This window comes from Microtus ochrogaster, unplaced genomic scaffold, assembly GCF_000317375.1.
Source record: "Microtus ochrogaster isolate Prairie Vole_2 unplaced genomic scaffold, MicOch1.0 UNK104, whole genome shotgun sequence".
Classification (NCBI taxonomy): domain Eukaryota; kingdom Metazoa; phylum Chordata; class Mammalia; order Rodentia; family Cricetidae; genus Microtus; species Microtus ochrogaster.
In genome coordinates this window covers 910,286-933,715 of record NW_004949202.1, presented here as the reverse complement: position 1 = coordinate 933,715, position 23,430 = coordinate 910,286, and the positions used below count along the sequence as shown (strand labels likewise).

The 23,430-nt window shown below is 41.6% G+C and overlaps 1 protein-coding gene across 7 annotated transcripts in view; it reads left to right on the top strand.

Moving 5' to 3' along the window:
• The window catches only part of Spin1 (spindlin 1), a 52,515-nt gene extending 32,288 nt beyond the window's left edge, over nucleotides 1-20,227 (top strand). For all 7 annotated transcript variants that reach the window (XM_026778079.1, XM_013355203.2, XM_005371319.2 and 4 more), the window contains 3 exons: nucleotides 7,654-7,907; nucleotides 11,988-12,221; nucleotides 16,615-20,227. In XM_026778079.1, coding sequence (XP_026633880.1) covers nucleotides 7,654-7,907; nucleotides 11,988-12,221; nucleotides 16,615-16,814 — 688 coding nt within the window. In that variant the 3' untranslated portion in view covers nucleotides 16,815-20,227. The remainder of the gene's footprint in view (nucleotides 1-7,653; nucleotides 7,908-11,987; nucleotides 12,222-16,614) is intronic.
• Nucleotides 20,228-23,430: the final 3,203 nt, after the last annotated feature.

The window sequence follows — 23,430 nt, the reverse complement described above, 5'->3', positions numbered from 1 at the left end:
TGGCAGACTGACTAATAGAACTTATTGTATACACATGGTATATTAAATATTGGCTTCCTTTTTTATATTCTTTTTAGAGTTAGTAATGGATTTTATTTTGGGATTTTCGTATGTACTTCATTTTGTTTGATTCTTGTCCTCCCCTACCATGTTTCCCTCAGACCCCCTCCTTCAGCTTTTATGCCATATTTTTTTCTTGTCCCCAATCTACTCTTAAAATCTTTTTTTGCCTCTCTCACTGTCTACTTTCTAGTATTAGCTGTACTCCCTCAGAGATGGAAAACTTAAAATCTAGGGACCACATATGAAAGAGTGTGTTCTGGGGACCTTTTACTATTTTGCTTAGGTGGTACTGCTCTGGTATTTGGGACCTTTGTTGCTTCCATATCAGTTTGGGGATTGCTTTTTCTAATTCTGTAAGAAATGTCACTGGGATTTTGATGGGGAATGCACAGAGTCTATAAGCAGCTTTTGTTTTCACGGTGTGATTTTTGTCAGTTTGTGAGCACGGAAGATCTTTCCACTCTCTAATGTCTTTGGTCTTATAAAGCTTCCACTGTATAAGTCTTCCACCTGCTGGGTTATTTTTTCTTAGTTGGTTTTGGAACTGGAAAGATGGCTCAGCAATTAAGAGCACTAAATGCTCTTGCTAGAAAATGGGGTTTAGCTCCCAGCAGCCACATGGATTAGGACCAATGCTTCTAATTGCAGTTCCTGGGGAGTCTGACTACCTTCTCTGATCCCCGAGGGTTCATGCACATACACAGACTTGTAAGATAAATGGTTTTTTAAAGGCCTTTAATGTTCACCATCCCTTTTCACATTCCTTTCTCTACATTGCTCTCTCATCCCTGACCCATTTAATCCTTCTTGTTCCATTTTTTCCTTCCCCTTTATGTATTACATTGTCTCACTTGAAAGATACTCTCTCCCCAAAGGTTTCTCCTTTGAGAGCTTCATACAGAGCTTTCTGTTTGTCTGTCACTTGTTTCCAATATTGAGAGAAATGAGTTTTCTTTCATCATAAGAGCAAATATTCTTGCATCAGTCCTTCAGCATTGTGTATGTATAGTCAACATGCTTGGGGAGGGACATGTGTGTGCATGTAGGTGCTGGTGTTTTCTGTTATATATTGCGACAGAGTTCTTCATTGAACCCAGAGCTTGCCAGTTCAGTTAGTCTAGCCATCTTGCTCCAGGGATGTGAGTGCTGGCATGTTTTCCCCCTGCTAGTTCAAGAGGCTCCTTACCCACCGGGTCGTCTCTCAGCCACTAGATTCTAGAACAGTTGTAGAGATGAGAAGATCTCAGGGTTAACTTGCTATTTCAATGCTTATTTTTAAATTATTAGTTTTTATTAATTCTTTGAGAATTTCATAAATGTATTGTGATCATATTCACCCCTCCCAGAGATCCATCTTCTTCTCCACCCTCATTTCCCTACACTCTAAACTTTGAGTTCTTTTGTCTTTCCTTTTTTTTTTTTCTGACTCTTTGTGTTTTGTTTGTTTGTTGTGTAACAGCCCTGGCTGTCCTGGAACTCACTCTGTAGACCAGACTGGCCTTGAACTCAGAGATCCATCTGCTTCCACTTCCCAAGTGCTGGGGTTAAAAGATGTGTACCCCAACCCCCGGCTGTCTTTCTCTATTTTAAATAATATTTTTATTAATTACTTGATGATTTTATGCAATGTAGTTATAATTAAAATATAGTTAAATCACTTCCCCCCTTTTTTTTCTTCTTCCAGCCCTCTCCATCCATATCCTCTATCCCATTACCCCTGAGCCCTCTCAGATTGATAGCCTCTTATCCATTTTGCTTTTGAACAAATCTGATTACTAAATTGTGTTTAGTTCTTGGGACAAGATGTTACATTCTCTTGGATCCCTTCTGTTTCTTCTTTGTCTGGAGTTCATTATATAGTAGACAAAGCACAGAGATGCAAAGAATTGCTTGAACAGGGCAGTGACCCTCAAACCAGGCCTGTAAGCAACCTGAATACATCTCTGCCCTCCTTAGAAAGACCCTGGAGTTAGCAGCAGACTCTGAATACATCTCCACCCTCCTTAGAAAGACCCTGGAGTTAGCAGCAGAATCTGAATACATCTCTACCCTCCTTAGAAAGACCCTGGAGTTAACAGCAGAATCTGGCTTACATTTGTGTTTTTAAAACATCTTTAAATTAAAAAAAAAAAAAATGTTTCAAGCAAATGGGGACAATATCTTTTAATTTTTACAATTTTAGATTTCTTTCATAAAGTTGGTGATTAAACCTGTGGCTTGTGTATGTTTGGTAAGCACTCCACCAATGAGCTCCATCCCGGGTCTCTTTTCCTATAATTTTAATAGTTGTATAGTTATATCAGTGTAGGGATAGACCTTAATTACTTGGTCAGTAAGATGTACTGCTGAACATTATCTTTCAGTAAAGCCCTAGTCACACTCCTTGAGGTATTGCTGTTCTCCATGGTGAGGCTTTGGTATGTTGTGCCTTACTGATCCAGGAGAAGGATTCCCTCTGTAAACAGATAAAAAATGGTACCCTTAACCGAGCATATGTCTTAGTTACTGTACAAAAACATTTATTTGAGAAATTACTTGAAGTTTCAGAAGTTAGTCCTGGTTCTCATAGTGGGGAGTGTTGTGGCAGGTTAGGCAAGCATGCTAGAGCAGTGGCAGGCAGGTGCACCAGTAGTAGCTGAGAGCTTGCATCATCTTATCTACATACCTAAAACAGAAAGAGTGAGACATGGGCTTTTGAAAGTTAAAGCTCACCCTCAGTAACACCTCTCCTCCAACCAGGTCACACCTCCTAATCCTTCCTAAGTAATCCACTGGGAACCAGACATTCAATCAAATATATGAGCTTATGGGGCCATTTTTATTCAGACATCCACAGCATTGTACTGTATACCTGTGCTCCTAGCACTCAGGACTCTGAAGCATGAGAATCAATGTGAGTTCAAGGCCAGCCTGGGCTATTGAGTGACCCTCTGCCTCTAAAAATTGAAAAGGGCTGGTGAGATGGCATAGCCAAAAGAGAGAGTTGTTGCTAAACCTGATTGATGATTTGAGTTCTGTCCCCAGTATCCACATGGCGGAAGGAAAGAACTAATTCCTGCCAGCCATCCTCTGGTCTCTACACACAAACATGGCATATATACACCCACACATGTGCACATAAATCAAAAATAAAAACAAAATGGTGCCCAACTATGGTTTGCATTAGAATAAACATTTGGAGTGAAATAGAATAAGGTGGAAAAGGCCTACCTACCTTTAGATACTGACTTCCTGTTTTATTTAATGATTTACTTGGACTGACAGAATTCCTCCTGTAAAAAACTGGATTCAGTGCAATCCCCATTAAAATCTCAGTGATATTCCTTGCAGAACTGGAAAAACACCCTCAAGATTCATGTGGAAGTACCAAAAATCCTGAATAGACAAAGCAATTGTAAGTGGAAATAACAATGTCTGTTACTTAGGGTTTAGGAAGTGGTATGTGTGCTGGTGGAATCCTTCACATCCTTTCCTTGGCGAGGTACCTCCCACAGCCTCTGTTGTGAGCCTGTTCCTGTACAGGGGAGTTCTCTGGGACATGGTCATAAAAATTGAATGAAGGCTTGTGACTGGGTTGCATGAAGACAAAGGTAAAAAGTGTCGATGAGAAGATTCTGGTGTTCTAAGACAAGTGTAATCCCTTAGAAGGGCAGATATTTGTCCCTAGAAACTGCACATATTTAGTAGTCCTCTTGGGTCTGAGTGTTGTTTAGCAGTTACAAACTTTTGATAGTTTTATTGAAGCTTTTCTTCTCTTTTTATCATCTTGGTTCTGTGAGAGAGAGGTCGAGAATTGTGCTAAATCAGTGTCAGAATAGGTGGCAGTTGCATATTTTTTGTCTTCTTAGATACTATGAGACTGACCTGTGAGTCACGCTACCAAAATTTCACACACCCCCACCCCCTTTAGATTTTTTGAGACAGGCTTTCTTTGTAGCCTGGAACTACTCTTGTAGACTAGGCTGGCCTTGGACTCATAAGAGATCCACCTGCCTCTGCCTCCTCAGTGCTGGGATTAAAGGCGTGTGCCACCTCCACCTGGCCACAAAAGGACTTTAAAGATTACTATTTTCAGATACATGTAAGCACAAAGTGCAGCAGCACACTGTAATCCCATCAGAGCCAGCTGCTGTGCTACTGTAGCCTTCTCAGCCACTTCCTCTTGCTGCTGGGGGAGCTCAAATCCTATGAGTTCTGCCAGGATCATACCCTCCATTGCTGCTCATCCTTGAGGGTGTAGTCGTCTTCCCTGAATTAGCAATATAAAAAGTGATCGTGTGGGAACTAGTAAGGTAGCTCAGAGGGAACAAATGCTTGCTAAGCAAGCCTGATGGCCTGAGTTTAATTCCCAAAGCCTATGTAATGTGTAAGGACAGAACCAACTCTGACCCCCACAAATGTATTGTGATGTGCTCATGCTTGTGTGCATATATGCTGTTTATGTTGGTATTATTAGAAAGGTAGTTAGTGGGAGTTTCTTTGCCTAGTTCGTAGGATAAGCCTATGTACTCCAGACTAGCCTCAGACTTGGCTTCTTCTGTCTCGGCCTCCTGGATGCTAGGATTACAGAGGGTGTCTTCATTCCTGGCTAAGGTTTTTTTTTTTTTGGGGGGGGGGTCTGGGTCTTACTGTATAGTTTAGGCTATCCTAGAACTCCTGACTTTCCTGTCTCAGGGTCTGAGTGCTAGAATTAAAGGATGGTGCTACAGTGTCTGAAACTTTGGGGGTTGTCAACTGTGGTTGACATGTGCCTTCCTAAGCACCCCTTCATTGTTCAAGGATCACTGTTTCCTCTCTTCCTCTGTATTGTTCTACAGTGACTGTATCTGTTACTCCCTGTCAGTCCTGAGGTGAGCTGTGTGTCAGCCTTTAGTGCTACATTTCAGGGACACATGGAGATGAAAAGAGTGTTCCCTGCTTTTGGACATGCTTACAATTTTCTACTTGTGGTCTTTCTGCTTGGAAGTCAGCTTGCCCTTCTGGCTCTTTGTTTCTTTCCCAGAGGAGCCCCAAGTTCATTCTTCTGGCATAACATGCTGCTGTCCAGATTTCATTGTTTTACTGTACATGTGATTTGGTGTCTTTGCCTGGATGTACTAAGGATGTGTTTTATGTGGCATGTCTCAGCACGAGCCATTCTTTTTCTGACTTCCCAGGGATATAGTTTTTGAGATGTTTGACTTGGAGCAGTTTTGGTCCTTGGCATTTGATTGTAGTCTGTGGACAACTTCTGTTGAAGTCCTTCCCCACTGCCATGTGTTTATTCCTCCGTCTCTGCCTCTGCTGCCTTTCTCTACTCATTTCTGTATTAGCCCCACATTGTCATTTCTCCAGATTCTTCTGTTTGTCTCATCACCAAAACCTTCAGGTTGTCTGTTTCTTACCTTGCCTAGCTGTTTTCACATTGTCTCATTCTCAACTTTTCCATTCTGTGATACATATTCCTCTGTCAGGATCCTCTGGAGCAAGAGAACCAATAAGAGATAGAAATAAAGATTATGAAAAGTTGAGTCATGTAATATTGAGGCAAGGAAGTTCCTTCCCTTGCAGTCCGTGAGCTAGAGATACTATGGAGCTGATGGTATAGTTCTGATGCAAAATCGGAGAACCAGGAGCCACTGGTGGAAGATCTAGTCCAGGAGCAAAAGAAAACCATGTTCCTGCTTGGGTCCACTAGCAGAAATAAAAAGATGGTGCGCTCCTGTTTGTTGTTGTGTGCAGCCCCTCAGCAGATGGAATGAAGCCTGTTTGCACTGCTGAGGACACATCATTTTTCCTCAGCCCAGCAGTTCAAATACTGATCTCTTTCCAGAACATTCTCAGACAACCCCAGAAACAGGCACCTGTTGGCACAATCACCTGGACAGCTTCTCTTACCTGGCTTCTGTTATTTGCTTAGTGATGGTAATAGCTTTATCTACTACATGGATATAATTTCCTGGCTAACCTCTACTACCTATCAAAACTCAATCAAGAATCTTTCTTTCTTTCTTCTTTAAGCTACATTTGTATATTGTACATCAGGATCCCTGGGCTGGAGAGGAGGTGACCTTAGAAATTCCTATGCTTCCTTAGCTCTGCTTGGGTGTCCTGTTTAAAACAGGATTCCCTTTAACCACCTGTGTCTACTGTGATCCTGTCTCTGGACTTTCTTACCTAACTAGTCACTCTCTGCTTAGTTAGGCTTTTGTACTCATATGGCCTGGGGACGTGGCTCTCCCTCCCTTGGAGGAAGGTGTGCTGCTTTCTCAGAAGGTTCTGAGGGCAGAAGATGGGTGAGGAGAATGTGGGAGTGTCTGGTTTAGAGGTCCTACACATGGCCTCAATCCCTTTCCTGTCCACTTTGCCTCAGCTCTCATTCCCTCTGGCTCAGTGCTTAATTGCCTCAGATGTCCTTCTTTATGTTTGCAACAGACCCACTGTTTCCAGGACCTCTGTCAGGGCTAAGTGCGTGTAAACAGTAAATGCCTTTTTATTATATGTGTATATATAATTAGAGCTTTAGCTATTGTAATGACAGTAAATTTGTAAGAAATTATGAAATGCCATGTGAGCCTCTTCAGCCCTGTTTGCTCTTGGCACACAGCAACATCTGTCAAGTTGGTTTGGCCCAAGTTACATCCAAGCCAAGTCTTATCCTTTGTATTTGTATTTCAGAGTGTAATTAACGCTCCCACCCTCCTATCAAGAGCCAGGATGGGCATTGGGAAGATGACTGTGTAACGTGCTTTCTGAATAAGCATAAGGAGCTAAGCTTGGGTCCTCGGATGGGGCATGTGTTTGTAATCCCCGTAGTTTAGGGGCAGGGCTAAGATAGATGGATCCTGGGAACTCATTGATAAGCCAGTCTAGCCTAAATGGCAAGTTCTAGATTCAGTGAGAGACTGTTTTGGAAAATAATGTGGAAAGCAGCAGAGGAAGACACTTGGTAGCAACTTCTAGCCTTTACATGGATACACATATTCTTATATGTACATGTGTGTACACACACAAACAACCAAAGTATTAGCATTTCGTGTAAATATTTAAATCACTGGTTTGATGTTGCTGCAGTATTTCTAATATTACATTATTGTCATAAACTGTTATAAGGTACTTGTGAATTATTCTAGTATGTGAGGAAATTGTGTTTCTGAGCGAACTCTGCAGTCCAACTGTGTGTTGATTAGTTTATTTCAGGGTTACCAGGGCATAAAAAGGAATAAAATGATAAGTCGTGGGGTTTTTTGTTTTGTTTTAATTTTGTGTTTGGGAGTGCCTCCATCAGGTATGTTTGTGCACTCCATGTGTGCCTGATTCCTGAGAAGGCCAGAAAAGGACATTCACCATATAGATGGCTGGAAAACAAACTTGGGTCATCTGCAAGATTAGCCGATGCTCTTACCAACTGAGGCATCTCTTTAGCTCTTTGTTTTTGAAGCACATTTGGCTCTGCAGTTCAGACTGGCCTGAAACTTGTAGTCATTCTGGCTCACCAGGAGTTTGCCCGTGCCTTAGGGTTATGTGTAATGATGAACATGCAAGCTAGTGACTGTATTGAGTCCAGATATGCATATTTGTGAGAATAATACATTGTATGTGTGAATACAGAAAACATCGGACCAGTGTGGGACCAAGCAAACCTGTGTCCCAGCCCCGGCGGAACATCGTAGGCTGCAGGATTCAGCATGGGTGGAGAGAGGGCAACGGCCCTATCACCCAGTGGAAGGGGACTGTCCTGGACCAGGTGCCCGTGAATCCTTCCCTGTATCTTATAAAGTATGATGGATTTGACTGTGTTTATGGACTAGAACTTAACAAAGATGAAAGAGTTTCTGCACTTGAAGTCCTCCCTGATAGAGTTGGTAAGTCTTTAAAGTTATTCTTTTAAAAACCTTATTATTTTAAAAAGTGGCAATTAATGCTTTTTGATTCTCATTATTAGTGTTTGTTACTCTGTCAGACCTCAAACACCTCTGATAAACATTTACCACTTATAAACACAGAAACTGACCTGGAGAAGATGATTTGAAACCACAGTTAAGGGCCTTATGACAGACAGAAAGATGGATCTTTGACCTAGAGATTTCCAGTTTTCCAGTTGCTCGTTTTGTCTGTGATGGTCATTGGCTCACTGACATGGCCCCTTGACTTGACAGCTCAGGAAATAGTAGGTTATTTTGGCTTGTTGTCTATTGTAAACACTAAATGTCCTTGGAAGCATCCAGGATGAGAGTCCATTTTTCAGTAAGCTTTGCAAGGGGAAAACTTGTTCTGTCCTGTGGTCTCAGGGTTACCTTATAAATGTTACTTAAGGCACAAAGTTTAAGTTAAAGTTAAAAATTATTGATGGCAATTTTAAGTAGGACATTCACAAGTTAGTATTACTTAAAAGTATATGTTTCAAAATGTTTCGCTGCTGCTAACTGCTGCTTCTTAAAATACTGATGTATATTCTTTGAAAGTTGCCTTTAAGTCTTTGTGCCATTTGAAAATTAGACTCCACAGTTCTGAAAAGTCTTCTCATTCTCTGTGAAGTTACATTTTCACAGAGTTTTACATTTTTATCCTATTTTTTTCAGCATTTTTTTTGAGACAGGATCTAAGGCTATAACACTTTATAGGGCAGAACTACTAGCTCACTTGAGCCCCATGGTCTCTAATGCATGAGCTCATATGGTCGGTCCTCTTGCCTTGGCCTCCTGACTGACTAGCTGGGATGGTGGGCATGTGCCACACACCTGGCTGTCAACTTCTCCTGGTGTAACTGAGGTCAGACTTCCTCCCGGAAATGTGGATGTTAAATGCCTTACTGGCTCCTTAGAAAACTATAACTGCATGCTTTGGTGGTGTTGCGTGGTGGTAGGCGTCTTCTGACCCAGGATTTCAGTCTATCTGCTTTCTAGGGCAAAGCTTCTCTCGTGAATACTCATAGGACAGGAGCAAATCTTGTGAGCACCCGGGCTGTATGTCATCAAGGGTAGTGTGTATTCTTTATAGATCTGGATTGTCTCATTTGTCAGAGGACATGGATTATAGTTGTAAATTAAAGCACTTTGAAGAGAGGAGTCCAAATGGTGGTTCAGATGAGCAAGATACTGTGTCCAATACAGTTAGTAAGTAGTCCACTGCCTCAGACTCTGGAGGGCTAGGATTATAGATGCAAACCACCATACTTGACTAGACATGCACTCTTAACTTTAGTGTTTACTATGAGAAATAATCTAGAAAGTTACTTGCCTTTTGTGTTCTGTGTAGGAGGAAACAGTCTTCTAGCCCAGTTCAGTGTGTACATTGAATTTTAATTATAGTGATACTAGAGATGGTGAAGAGACTGAAGAGCATTTGATGGTGTCAGTGGTTCCCAAGGCAAGGTCTGTGGACCCTTAAGGTCCCTAACCCTATTATTTCCCCAACATTAAGATAAGAATTTGTTCTCCTTACCCTCAGTTATTCACAGTTGCAATGTGGAGTTCCTTCTTCTGCAGGAAACGTCTGCATAACTCATCATGCATACACACATAGACAGACACACACACACACACACACGAACTAAGCTTGATAAAGAAAATTGCAGAATTTATTGTCTGCATCATTTTGTACATGTGCTCTCCATCTTGTCTTTAGGGATTTGACCACTCTGGATATATTTTTTTTTCTGTGACTTACTCCATCCTTCCACAAAGTAGCACATGGCAGGAATGCTTTCCCTTTGAACACTGGCAGCCATACTCTGGTATAAACCTATGTACCCCATTTTGTTTATCCATGACCCTTTCCATGTTGGAAGCTGCTGTGGATGTGGCTATCTGACTTCTCTGAAACTTTCCTATTCTTTTGGGTGGTTTCCCCCAGAAGTGGTTTTGCCTGATTATAGGGTCTTATAATTCATGTTTTCTTAATGGAATTGCCACAGTGTTCCCTGTGTTGTTGAGGCTTACAGCTCCAGCAGCAATGCACAGCGGCTTCAGCTCTCCAACTCTGCCCCCATCACCCAGTGATTTCTGTTTTGATAGTAATCATCTGTAGGTGTAAGGATAACAGTTAAGGCTGTGTTGTCCCTGCATGCTTGTTGCTATTTGTATATCATCTTTGGAGAAATGTTTCTTCAAGTTTCATATTTTTAATCAGAAGAATTTTGTGTGGTTGTTGTTGTTGAGTTGTAGTGTAACAGTTTAAACAGTTTGAAGAGTTTAATGGTAATTGGTTCAGACTGTTGCTGCTGACCTAGGGAGTTACTGCTTCCATACTTTGTAGTATTAGGTGAGCATCTAGAATTATCTGGGGGGAAACTCACATCATTGTGAGGCTGGATCTCACGTAACTGGAAACAATAGTTTGAATGAAGTTGTTTTAAAAAAAAACACACATTAAGGGAACTAGAGTGATGGCTTAGTAACTTAAGAATGCTTGTTGAGAATTAAGAGGACCATATCCACTGAAGAGGAGAGACATCCAGCAAATGCCTATCATAACAGTTCCAAGGGCTCCAACATCCTTCTTTGGCCTCTGCATATACCCCAAAACATACTTGTGTTCATCTATACACAAAGAAAAAATACTTTTAAAAGACATTTTAACTAAGTATTAAGATTTGCAAAAATGTGGTTTTTTTTCTTTCATTTTTAATAGTTTTTATTGTTTGCTGGCTTGAAGAAGCCATTGATGTGTATGTGCTCCTGTATGTTTTAAGTGTCCTGGGTGGGGGGATTTTGTGCTGTTTCTGATTACTGTTACATATGTAACACCATGAACAGGTTGTGTGTGTGTCCTAATTAAATTGAGTAGCAGTATACTTGCCTAGCTAGAAAATCTGAATTTCTTTTCCTTTTGATTTTAATAGAGAAACTGGATAAGTGAATAAGTGACTAGAGAGAAGATCTGATTATTTTGAAAGACAGTTGTCTAGAATGTGAGGACTGGTGAGACCTTAATGTCAATAGGACCCCTTATAACCTGTCTAGTATTAAAAACAGCACGCAAACAGAAAGCCTGGCACTTTTACACACACACACACACACACACACACAAATGGGCTATCTCATAATACCACACAGGCAGTCTGAAACTGCTAAGTGCTAGAAACAGGGAGCGAGCCTCTGCTTCATCGCAGTGTCCAGATACCTACAATGTCAGCAAATCCATAAAGTAAGACAGCTTTAGGCAATGAGGACTGTTAAATAAGAACAGAACAACACATGATGAGGCTGGTGGTGCCATTTGCCCCTGGTTGTCCTGTTGAGCTCTAGAGACCTTGTGGAAATAGCCTGTCCCCCGAAGAAGGAAGAAAGTTTGTCTGGGTAGATGGGGTATGCTTCGAAGAGAGGATGGACTTAGGGGCTGAAGGATGCCAACAAGGTGAGAACATTTTAAATGATAAATGACAGTTTTCTCTAGATAGTGCAGTGTTCACTCTGGTTACTATGGAGATTAGATTGTAGGCATAAAAGTAAATAACTACAGAACATGAAAATAAAGTGATAAGCGAACTCCCTGTTTCTTTTAAGAGAATAACAAAGTTATTAATTTATGCTATTTATGTGAGGGTGGATGGACTTATGGAGAGTTCAGAGGACTTCATCAAATGTTACTAAGAAAGGGTCAGCACCATGTGCTGTGTGGGAACTCTGCTCTTTCTATCTGTGAATCGGATACTAACTCATAGCTTCAGGTAACTGCAAAATAAGCAGTAACAAAAACTACTTAAGACCTGTGGTTTAGGTGTAATACTGAGGAACTAAATCTAAAAATAAGAACAAAACAGATTGTTGTTCACCTTAGGCCAGATTTCTTCCTGTTTAGTCCACATGTGTGCCAGCCCTGCCTTTTTGTTTGGTAGCTGCTTAGATCTCTTGGCCATGCTCATGTTCACTAATGATTTGCATGGGGAAAGCTTGTCTCTGTTAGTAAACACTTGCTCAAGTGTTTTGCTCTTTTAATTCCAGCCACATCTCGGATCAGCGACGCACACTTAGCGGACACAATGATTGGCAAAGCAGTGGAGCACATGTTTGAGACAGAGGATGGCTCTAAAGATGAGTGGAGGGGGATGGTCTTGGCACGGGCACCTGTCATGAACACATGGTTTTACATCACCTATGAGAAAGACCCTGTCTTGTACATGTACCAGCTCCTAGATGATTACAAAGAAGGCGATCTCCGCATCATGCCTGATTCTAGTAAGTTGGCCACATCAGCAACTTTTGGGTTTGGTGATTTGAAAGGAATTAATAGTTAGCTAAAGTATTTGAGTAATGGGTTTGCAGGTGTGTTTTTTTGTGTGTACAAACTTTTCCTTGTGAGTTTTAGATGATAAAAATGCTAAGTCTTTTGGAAAGGTTATTTAAAAATTTTTAGAAATACTACAATGGGATTTTTTATTAGTGGAAAGTATGTGACCATGTAGCGGATCAGGTAAATCCATTCCATTGTTTATAGATAGCAGCTGTTTTCTCACTGTCAGTCTGGCTTTTCCTACTTCTTCCTGATTTATTTTGCAGCTGGTCATCTACAGTGATAATTTAATCTGAATATTGGACTTCAGAGAATAGTAGTTTCAGAAAACTTAATTGGAGGCTTAACTCAGTGCTACAGATGGGGCTTGCCAAGCATGAATGAGGCTCTGAGTTGAATTCCTAGCACACAACAAAACAGAACTGAACCGGGGAGGGAACTTTCCGTAGCAGCTAGATCACAGACAAAGTGAGAATGGTGGAGCTAATGTGGGGTGACCTGGTTTTGGAAGCTTGGTTTTTGTTCTTTGAGAAAGTCTCATGTAGCAGAAGTTGACCCAGAACTTACTTTATAACTCAAACTGGCCTTAAACTCGGTCCTCCTGCCTCAGGCTCCAGAATGCTGGGACTAACAAGAATGCATCCCTGTGCCCAGGCAGGTTTTGCTTTAGACAGAGCAGTTTTCATTTTGCTGTCATTTTTTTGTGCCCTGAAGTCAATGCAGTGCTTTTTAGTGTGGTCACAGATGTGTGTGTTCCCTGAGCTTCAGAACACTGCTCCATCAGAAAGGCCACACTGCTCACCGCCCGTCACCACACCCCACCTTTTGAGAGGCACATCTTGATTTTTCTGCTTAGTTGAAGATGACCTTGAATTCCTGATCGCCCTGTTTCCACTGTGTTCAGCTTTTTTTATTTCTCGTCTCCCTATCTTTACTCACAACCTAAGCAGCTGTGGATACGTTGACTTTCTGGATACATTTTCTTGTTGTGGACTCCACGGGAATGGATTTTATGGGACCTTTTGTGGCTTAGTTTTTTTTGTTTCACATGATTCCAGGGTTTCCTTGTGTTGGACCATGCTTTAGGATTTCATCCTTTATAAATAGTGTTCAAGTATAAATTATTATATGGAGTATACCCTATTTCATTTGTTTAGCTGTTGATTCATATTTGGGTTGTTACTATGTTTTGGTTTCTATGGATATTGGTGTTTTATAAACATTTGCATCTGAGAATCTCTGTGGGATTTTGAAGTGGAATTGCTGGGTCTTAGTGGCAACTCCAGGTTTCATTGTTTATTGTGTCCTTCACATTGCCTTCAGCAGTGGGTGAGGATCTACTCTCCTCATGTTCTCACCAGCACTCTCTTGTCTTTAAAATTCATCCTAATAGTTCCTCTAGTGAGGATGAAGTAGTCTCCTGGGTGCTTTGCTTTGTTTCCCTGGTGACTACTGATGTCACAGGGATTTTTGTGTGCTTACTGTACATTTGTGTATCTCTGGTGATATGATTGTTCAGAGTCAGCATTCTAGATACTAGTCTTTTATTAGAAATCAGATTTATTATGTTCTTCTGTGGGCTCTCTTTTCACTTGGCAATGTCCCCCAGAGTTGCAACAGAGTCTTGCTATGTCGCTTAGGCTGGCCTGCACTTTGCCATACAGTCCAGACAGGCCTCAAACTCTCCATCTTCCTGCATTAGCCCCTGGGGTGCTAGGATTACAGGTGTGCATTGCCATTTCATCTCTCTTTTCACTTCTTTGATTGATCTTTGATACCCAAGTTTTTAACTTTCAGGTCCAGTTCATCTGTTTCTTTTGTTAATTGTGCTTTTGGTGTCTTAAACATTGCAAATTTTGTAATTGGATTTTTATTATTATTAAAATGTGGTATAGCATGAAGTGAGGGTGTAAGAGTTCAACTCATTCTTTTTCATGTAGCTTCCCTTGGACTTAGCTCTGCTTGTTGAAAAGACTATTCTTTCCTCCATAGAATGGTTTTGGCACCTTGTTGAAAATCATTTGGCTGTGGATACGTGAATGTGTCTGGACCCCAGTTCTGTTCTCCCGTTTCTATGTCTGTCCTTGCAGATCCCATACTGTCTTCATTGCATTGCTTTGTAGTAAGTATTGACATCAGAAGTACGAGATCCCTCTCTACTGCTTCTTAGGACTGTCCTGGCTGTTCTTGGTATCTTGCAGTTGCATATGAATTTTAAGATCAGTTTGGTAATTTTGATAAAGAATTCTGTTGGGGTGCTGATGACATCGGTGTTGTCGGTCTGCAGAATATACTGCCCTCTCATGTTCATAAATAGTAGCAAGTCTTTCAGTCTGCAAGTGAGGATGCTTTTTAAAACTTTGAGCTTTGTGATGGTTTTCAAGCAAGTTTTATAATTTTCAGAGTCTAAACATTTCCTTTCTTTTGCCACTAAGAAATTTTTTTAAGTTACTATAAGTGGAATTGTTTTCTTAATGTGATTTTTGGATAATCCTGTTTATTTATTAATTAGTTTTTGTTTTGTTTTGAAACAGTGTCTTGCTATTAGACCTCAAACTCAAGATTCTCTATCCCAGCCTCCTGAGAGCTAGGATTGCAGGCATAAACCTCCATCTACATCAGGCTGAACCTTTTCTGAAAGAACTGTTTCCTCAGACACTTGGACCCGTGCGTGGCCTGAGACATTGTGGTTAGCAAACACTGTTATGATGGTCATCTCAATTTCTTTTTAAAAGTAGTTTTTCTATGAAGAAGTTAGTTAAGGAACTTACTGATATGCTTATCTGGTCTGGAATGACTACTTAATTTTTTATTAAAGTTTGTTCATTTTTACAAAGAAAATTATTTGTATACTCCAGGATTTATGTTCTGAAGAGTGTTCTTTAAAAGCATTCTCCAACTGTAGAGGAAGATCCATCAAAACAAGTGCTGTTGTGCTAAGAATAGACGTGCAAGGCCTTCACACATAACGCTACAACTTTTCCAGCCACTTCTTGATCTTCTCGTGCCTTCCCAAGCTTCTTCGTTTCTTGTCAGTTGTGTGGAGGTTTATCTCCTGTTAGAATAGTACTGATGTTCTGGTAAACTCTGAAGCAGCCATGTCCCTGTGGTTTGAATCCGGTCCCTTTGCTGGCTAAGTAAGCTTCAGTAGAAGTGTAGACCCTCGGAGCTCCTGTCAAATCAGCTGGATCATGCTTTTGGAATCCCTTGGTAAACTTGGAAGTTTCTGTGGAAGTGTGAGGTGATAAAGAGCAGTGCCGCCTGCAGGAAAGGAAGTTTTGAGGAGAAGGTACTTCTTTTTTCACTCTGCTTTAAAAGAACTGATCATGTGCAGGGTTTAGTTTATATTGTGTATTTGTACCAGAATCAACTGTGGTGGGTCTCAGATAGTCATTGAGTTAGCGGCTTGCTGTAGTTGGAGGGCAGATGTTAATGTAGACATGCTACATGCACCACACTAGGAAGCTGTGCTAGTAGACTTCTGTACCTCAGTCATGCCGAGGTCACAGAGACTGTTTGCTCACCTGAGATCTGGCCAGCCTGAAGCCCATCTGCTTCTCTAAAAGCGTGGCTCTTCTCTGAACCTCTAAGGAGTGCTTTAAAATGTCTAGTGACTGCTTTGTGTCCCCACCCCACTTTGTTTTGTTTTGGTTAGTGGTGGCTTGTTGTCATTCTGTGTTTTCCCAGAGGTAACTTGCAACCTGAGGCTCTTGTGGATGGATGGTACAGGTACCTGGGCCGTCCTCAGAGATCTGTTGTTCTGTTTTCCTGGTCTGGGTGGAGTTCACCTAGTGCTTGCTTGTAAAGTGTGGAGATTTTATTTCTTCTATTATTCTGAAACTGCGTGGAAGATGGTTAGAATGCATTGAAGTTGAGGAGAAGGAGCTTTCAGACTCACAGGTAAACCCCAGTGATGCCTCAACATTTTAAGCGAGCAGCATGTTCTCAGGAAGCTCTGTAGGAAAGTCTATTTCAAAGCCATTTAAGCTTAATTTTAGAAAATTGCAGTTATAATTTAATTTGATCCCAAGGAGTTTGGGTTATAATTTTAAAATCATATATCTGTCTGGATGAGGTTCAGTAAACCGTATGAGTGGTGTTTTGCTAAAGTACATCTCAGCTATCAATTTCTGGACTGCCTTGGCCATTTTGGTGCGTTCCCATAGATGCCTAATTGGGACGTTGGCCATGTGCCTGAAATATTTACAGAGTGACCCTTTAAGAAAGTGTTGACCAGATCGTGATGAACTCGGGATATCTTAAGTCTTTATATTTGTTGCTAAATGTAGTAGTGATATATCTAAATATTGACTTATTTTTTTTTTCTTTTAAATACAGATGATTCGCCTCCAGCAGAAAGGGAGCCAGGAGAAGTTGTGGACAGCCTGGTAGGCAAGCAAGTGGAATATGCCAAAGAAGATGGCTCGAAAAGGACTGGCATGGTCATCCACCAAGTAGAGGCCAAACCCTCTGTCTATTTCATCAAGTTTGATGATGACTTCCATATTTACGTCTACGATTTGGTGAAAACGTCCTAGATGTCATCACAAGCTTTGCCAAATTTGTGGAACTATTAAATGTATAATTTGTAGACATAAAGACTTGATTGCTTTCCAGTTTAATGAAAGCTTAGATGTCCCTGCGAACCCACAATCTCCACCAGCAGAGCTGGTGTTGTTCTGAATAGTGCAGACTGATTCGAACACAAGGCATCTATGAGGGGTGTCCTCCCTCTTCAGAGCATCTGTGAGGGGAGTCCTCCCTCTTCAAGGCATCTGTGTGAGGGGGGTCCTCCCCCTTACAAGAAGGCTGTCTGTTGGGGGTTACAAGCAAGGTGGTAAAAGTTAAGCTAGTATTATAGTCATTTAAATCTGGATAAGTTGTAACCATTTTCCCCATCACTTTGACACACTGTCTTATTCTGCTGCCACAATGCAAGCATAGTTTGTTATTTTTGTTACTGCCTTTTTTGAGAGATTATGTATCTATAGCTACCTGTCTAGATCTGCATCTGTGTGCCTATGTATATATTATACACACACACAGGCACTCACCGCTGGCACTCCTTTCCTTGTGGAGTGGGAGGGGGGTGATAATGTTTTCTCCAGTTCAACAGGAGTGCTTGACCCAAGTCAGTCGTATTTATAATATGGCTTTGTTTAAAATTAAATTTGGGCACGGAAAGCACACAAGGGACATTAGGTTGTTTCAAAGGTCAGAATTCAGAGTACCATTTTAATCTGGAGGCTTTTAGCTATGAGTCCAGGTATAAATTAGCCATAAACCGTCAACAACCCACAGTAGAATTTAGTAAACTGTTAAGAAATCTGGGTAAAAGGCTGCCTTCAATTCGAAGCTTTGTTTTCTATGTTTCGTTTGTTTCTTGTTTCCTTTATTATTATTATTATAATTATTATTGCTGTTGTTACTCTTTAATCATAAGTACTTTTAAAATAAAGCCCAGGTCCTTGGTTCACATGGAACAATGTCAATGTGCTTATGGACGGCACATTGGTCTATTTGTATGCTTCCAGTCGTCAGGATTTTAGTACATGGATTTAGAAGGCAACACTATAACAGTGGTTTGTATATGTGGTAAATTCCTACAAAAACAGTACATTGGTATTAGAAATGTGAGTTTTAAAGTATGGCACTGTTGCCTTCTGCTAAGTTCTCTGGGGCTTTTTAGTTTTTATTATTGTTACTGTTGATATATGATTGTGGTCAGAAGGCCTCTTCTCCCCTTCCCTTCCTGCTCTTCTTCCTCCTGGCCCTTCCCACCCCTCTACAGTGAATGTTGGGCAAATATGGCTTCTTGCCTTGACCCTGTTGTGACGGTGTCTGTTCTTGCTCCAGGTGTGCTGTTCATGCGGGTTTATTCCCTCTGTGGCCCTGGGCTTTGCATGTGCATTATATGTTATGGTGGAAGGCTGTCATGCTAGCTGGCTTGTGGGTGAATAGCAGCTCTTGGCCACTGGGTGCATTTGTGATTTGTTCTGTAAGGTTGTTTGAAGCTGAGATGGAACTGAAAATGTGGTTGATTGACTCACCTAACATCTGCTTGGTCTCGCTTGTTTTGGAAGATCCCCGGTGACCTGTCAGCTGGGAGAAAGATGATTTGTAAAACCAGTCTCTTGTAGAGATTGAAAATCCTTTCTGTGCCTGGACAGATGTGGATACTGTCAAGCACACACCAGAGCTTTGGCCTAGTGTAGGTCTGCTACCTTGGTGGGGCTCTTCCTGATGTAAGAAATCATTCCATGATTCAAGGAGCATGGTTACTAGATACCCATGTAGTCTTCACAGAGGCTAACAACCTCATGCTTCTGGATGGTCACAACTGCTCACCATGTGAACACAGTACCTCAGTTCTGTCCCTGGCTGCAATCACCCTGTGCTCAGTGTTTTCCCAAAGGGACCCAGGGACAAGCTTCTTAATGCAGTGTGATATACCCTAGTCTTCAGTGCTTCTAGCGTATGTGACCGGGTGTCGTCGGGCATGTAAATCTGAGCTGAGTCTGACTCCTAGGGCGCATACTGACATCTGTGCCACAAGTGGGCAAGTGTGTCCTGCATGGACTGACAGTGCAGAACATAGCATGGTGACTGGAAAGGAATGTTCATTTCGAAATGTCCCGAGGGCTGGATCTGTTTAGACGTGTCTGCCATTATCTGATGATTGCATTGTGGTTTTCTGCCAGCAGCCCACACTAGTTTGGTTACCCATGAACTCCTGGTCCAGAGGAATACAACATGATGATGGTGATAACTTGGATCACTATTCTATTTATTGCCTTTACGTGAGGCTGGGGGAAGGGGAAGGTTTTTGTTTGTTTGTATTTTTATTGTTTTTCCATCCCTCCCCCACTCTTTTCTTTTGGTGGCTTCCACCACTCTCCTCCTGAGCCTGCCACCTCGGGCTTCCCTTAGGCTCACAGTTCAGATCTGCATGCATTGCTTGCATTGTTCTGGTATCTGAATGTTGATTCCTCATTTAGGAGTTCAACATTAATTTCCAAAATTATGGGGCTTGTGGCAACACAAGGCGTGAATCTGTGTATAAAATTTATTGGCCTTCCTCACTTACCTGCTCTAGTATCGTATCGTGTGTGCGTGCGTATGTGACGTCAGGCTGCCACGTAAACTTCAGAGAAGAACCTTAAAGCAGACCATCCTTTTTTGCATGCTCTCTTCTAAGTAGAATGTTCAATGTAACTAAGTAAAATTGCATGTTAAAGAGACTTAGGTTCTTTCTTTCTTTCTTTCTTTGGATTTGCTTTTGGTTTCCTGTATATTTGCTTACTGTGCTGTTGTAGTGGTTGTAGGGTAAAGACGCACTGGTGAAGCAGTCGTAGCGCCGACAGAAGGTTATTCCAGTTGTATATGTCACACAGCATTCGAAGGGACTGTGCACGCTCTAAAAATCACAGTTGCTTCTAAGCCAGATTTCATTTCTTTTCTTGTTTTATGTGCCAAACCCGGAAGTGCATTGGGCCTGAATCTCTGAACACTGTTGACCCATTAGAAAGAAGACTGCGCTGATTGTCACAGATTGTAGTGCCTGAAAACACTTACGCTGATTGTCCAAGAGAGGAGAGTCCTCCAAAGATGACACAGGAAAAATTACTCAAAATAATCATGGTTGAAATGTCTGTGTCCTTGGGAATGCTGCACTCTGTGTATTCTCCTTCATTGGTGCAGTTCGGATGAATGAGTAGAGTTCAGAGGTCTTCGTGTTCACGTTTAAAACTAGATAAATGACCTCATTTTTTTGAGCTTGAATTCATTTTTAATTTTAACTTTATTTTATACAACGTGTAGACAGTTCCCTGTTCTCTGCATTTAGAAGTATACACAGTACAACTGTTAATTCTGTAAGTAATTTTTATAATTATGATGTAACTCTATCCTTCCTTAAAACATTCAAAATAAACCCTTTATGTGCAACTTCTGACTGAACTTTGTGCTGCTGTGTTGAATCTCTTTCTGAAGTCAGATGGCGTTTCCACACATGGCAATGTCAGGCTTGACAGCAACAGAAGGGAATGTGCGTTTGCTCAAACAGTGACAGTAGTCCAGTCAGTGGAAGGAAGAGTTGTCAGCATTCCGTGCACCTAAGTGATATTAATGAGAAATGTTAGTTAATTGTGACTTTAAACTTAAAACATTTACTATACATAGAACTCAGTAATGTGTCTTGAATATTTTCTAACCTCCCCATCCTTTGGTTACTGACTATAGTGCTTTCATTCATATTTAAATACCAGTCAGTGAGACTTGATAGTACAAGATGCCTTTATTACCTGTGTCTGTCTCTTGGTAATTTTAATTCATACCAAGTAGAGAATTAATAATGTTCTTAAATAGGTTTTTTTTTTAATGTCTCTTACTAATTCTGACAAACGTAACTCGTGTTTAAGGCTTGGTTGGGGAAATCCATGCATTCCTCTGCTGTTAGAATAGTTGGTACTTGGTGGCTTCAGGAGTTGGTGCTGCCATGGCCACAGTGCTTACTGCGTGGCTGAGGGTCAGGCCTGCCAGGCTCTTGGGTGGGGGAACGGCAGTGAGAGAAAGGAATGGGCTTTGGGATTCAGTCTGGCTGTCATAACTTTCCTTGCTGAAGGCACATGGCTCACTGATGTGTACTGAAGGTGCAACTCAGTAAATGTTTTCTGGAAAAAGGAACAGTTTAGTCTGCAGGTTGAGTACCGATGGGCAGTGAAAATCACGTCTGTGTTTGAGTAAACTGTGACTCTGTGGGAAACTTGGAGTCTTGTTTCTCCCTTCTTCTCTTGGTGCAGCTAAAACCTGGTGGTGAAATCATTTGCCACTAAGACTTGAATGGATCCTTAGAAAGGGCCTCGCTGATTGTTTTGTCATTTCGTTACCAGTAGTCCCTTCCTTCCTCCTTTGCAGAGGAAGGCAGGACAGGCATGGGGGCTGTGTCAGGATTTTAGGGGCGTGCAGACTTAGCCTGTTTTGTCTAGCTCTCTCTCAATGCCAACCACTTCAGTCATCAGTAGTATGATACCCTCTAAAGCGTCTTTTTGTAGACACATGAATTGATGCATATGTGTATGTCTGTATTTTGAGGCAAAGATTTGCTTTAGCCCAGGCTGGCCTTAAATTCATGACTGTCTTCCTAGATGCGGAGCTTAAAGGTATGAGTCACCACCACCCTGGCAAAAAAGTATTTTGAACTTAATTTAAAATTGTCTTGGTCTCTAGAATCCAGGCCTTTGTTTTTCTATATTATTAAGAACTTGTTCCAAAGTTGCTTTTTATCCGTTTGCTCTCCGGGTGTGTATTCTGTATGTACTTGTTCTTCAGTTTGGTTTGTGTGTGTTCTGTGTGTACTTGTTAGTGGGGGTGCACCTGGAGGTAGGAATCGGGTGTATCTTGATTTCATGTTCTGTTTGAAACAGAAGAGCTTTGCAGTCACATAGCCGGCCATGTGTTCTGGAAATCCAGACTGAAGTCCTGTGCCAGACACTTTCCAGACCAAATTATCTCTCCAGCCCCACCCCCCCTTTGACACTCTCATGTAGCCCAGGTTGGTCCCAAACTCCTAATCCCCCTGCTTCCACCTCCTGAGTTCTGTAATTGCAGGCATGTACCGCCATACCTAGTCCAGTGTTGTTTTTATATCGTATAATTAGAAGTGAATTTCTTAGGCCCAGGCTTTGCCTTCTTGTACTAATTTTTATGCTGAGTGGTTTGTCCTATGTCCTACACCAGTTTCCAGCCTGCAATGTTTTAGAGAAGCAGCCATTCCAGATTGACAGCTGCCTTTGAAGACTGGATTTAGTAAACCATGTAGCAGGTGGGTCTGATATTTCCTCGACACCTAAGATTGCCTTAAAATGATGTGTTTTCTACTTAGTCGAGTGAGATATCATTGTCCCTGCCAGCCCAGCGTGAACAATCCGCTACCTGCATGTCCTCACATACGTTGGCTGTCACAATAGTTGAGTAGGCTTGCTCAGCTGAGTATTGAAATGTCATAGCTCCTTTCACTTTGTTCTTCCTCAGAGAAGTAGGTTTTAGGTACTGCATGAACTACCCAAAGTCCATTAGAGTAAGAGTGGCCCATTGTATACATGACTTTAGAGTTCTGTTTATGCATTGGAACTGATGAGAAAGGGTTGGGGGCTATCATTAAACCTCGAAATTCACATAGACAACTTTGCTGATGACTCAGGATTGGGGTGCAGCCTTCTGAATTGTCTTCATATACAGATTCAAACCTGCAAAATAACATTGAAATTTCTTGCCCTGAATTTGGACTTTGTAAGGTTTGGCATTCACTGGGACAGCCAGGAAGAGGGACAGCACCTGCAGCTTGTTCTTGCAGTTTTTCTTTGTCTTGGTGCTGTGTTAACTCTGGGTGTGTGCTCTTTACCAGGAACCTGTCCTTTAGTTTTGTTTTTAGTGGGGGAAGGGGAGGTACTCTTGTGCCACAGGTAGTTGTGGAAGCTGACAGTGGGGGCACCTGGCTAGAGGCCGAAGCCTTTCAGAGTGGCATTCTGACCTCTAGAGGAGAGCCGCTTTCCTCCAGGTGTGGCACAAGAGCACGGCATCCCCCTTGATCCATTGTGTCAGCCCTCTGGTAGGTTCCAAATAGCTCATCCTCGCAGAGGTTTGAAAGTTTGTGCTCCTAGAAGCTCCTAGAAGAAAATCCTGAGTCAGCATTTACCTTAGATTGGACGCTGATGGCTGAACATCGATGGTATGCATTTGTTGTGGCTCTTCTCCTCCTCCCAACTGGAAAACTAGCCGCTTTGTTGCAGTCTCTTTCTAGTTTAATGGATACCTCAAGTGCTTAATTTTTTTTTTAATTTTAAAATTCTGAGGTGTAATTGTAAAACTGCCATATTCTTTTTTTTTAATTTATTTATTTATTATGTATACAATATTTTGTCTGTGTGTATGTCTGCAGGCCAGAAGAGGGCACCAGACCCCATTACAGATGGTTGTGAGCCACCATGTGGTTGCTGGGAACTGAACTCAGGACCTTTGGAAGAGCAGGCAGTGCTCTTAACCTCTGAGCCATCTCTCCAGCCCCAAAACTGCCATATTCTTCCCCTGGGGCTTGGTCATGTGAACCATGTATGCAGGTAGCAGCAACAGCAGCAGCAGCAGCAGCAGCAGCAG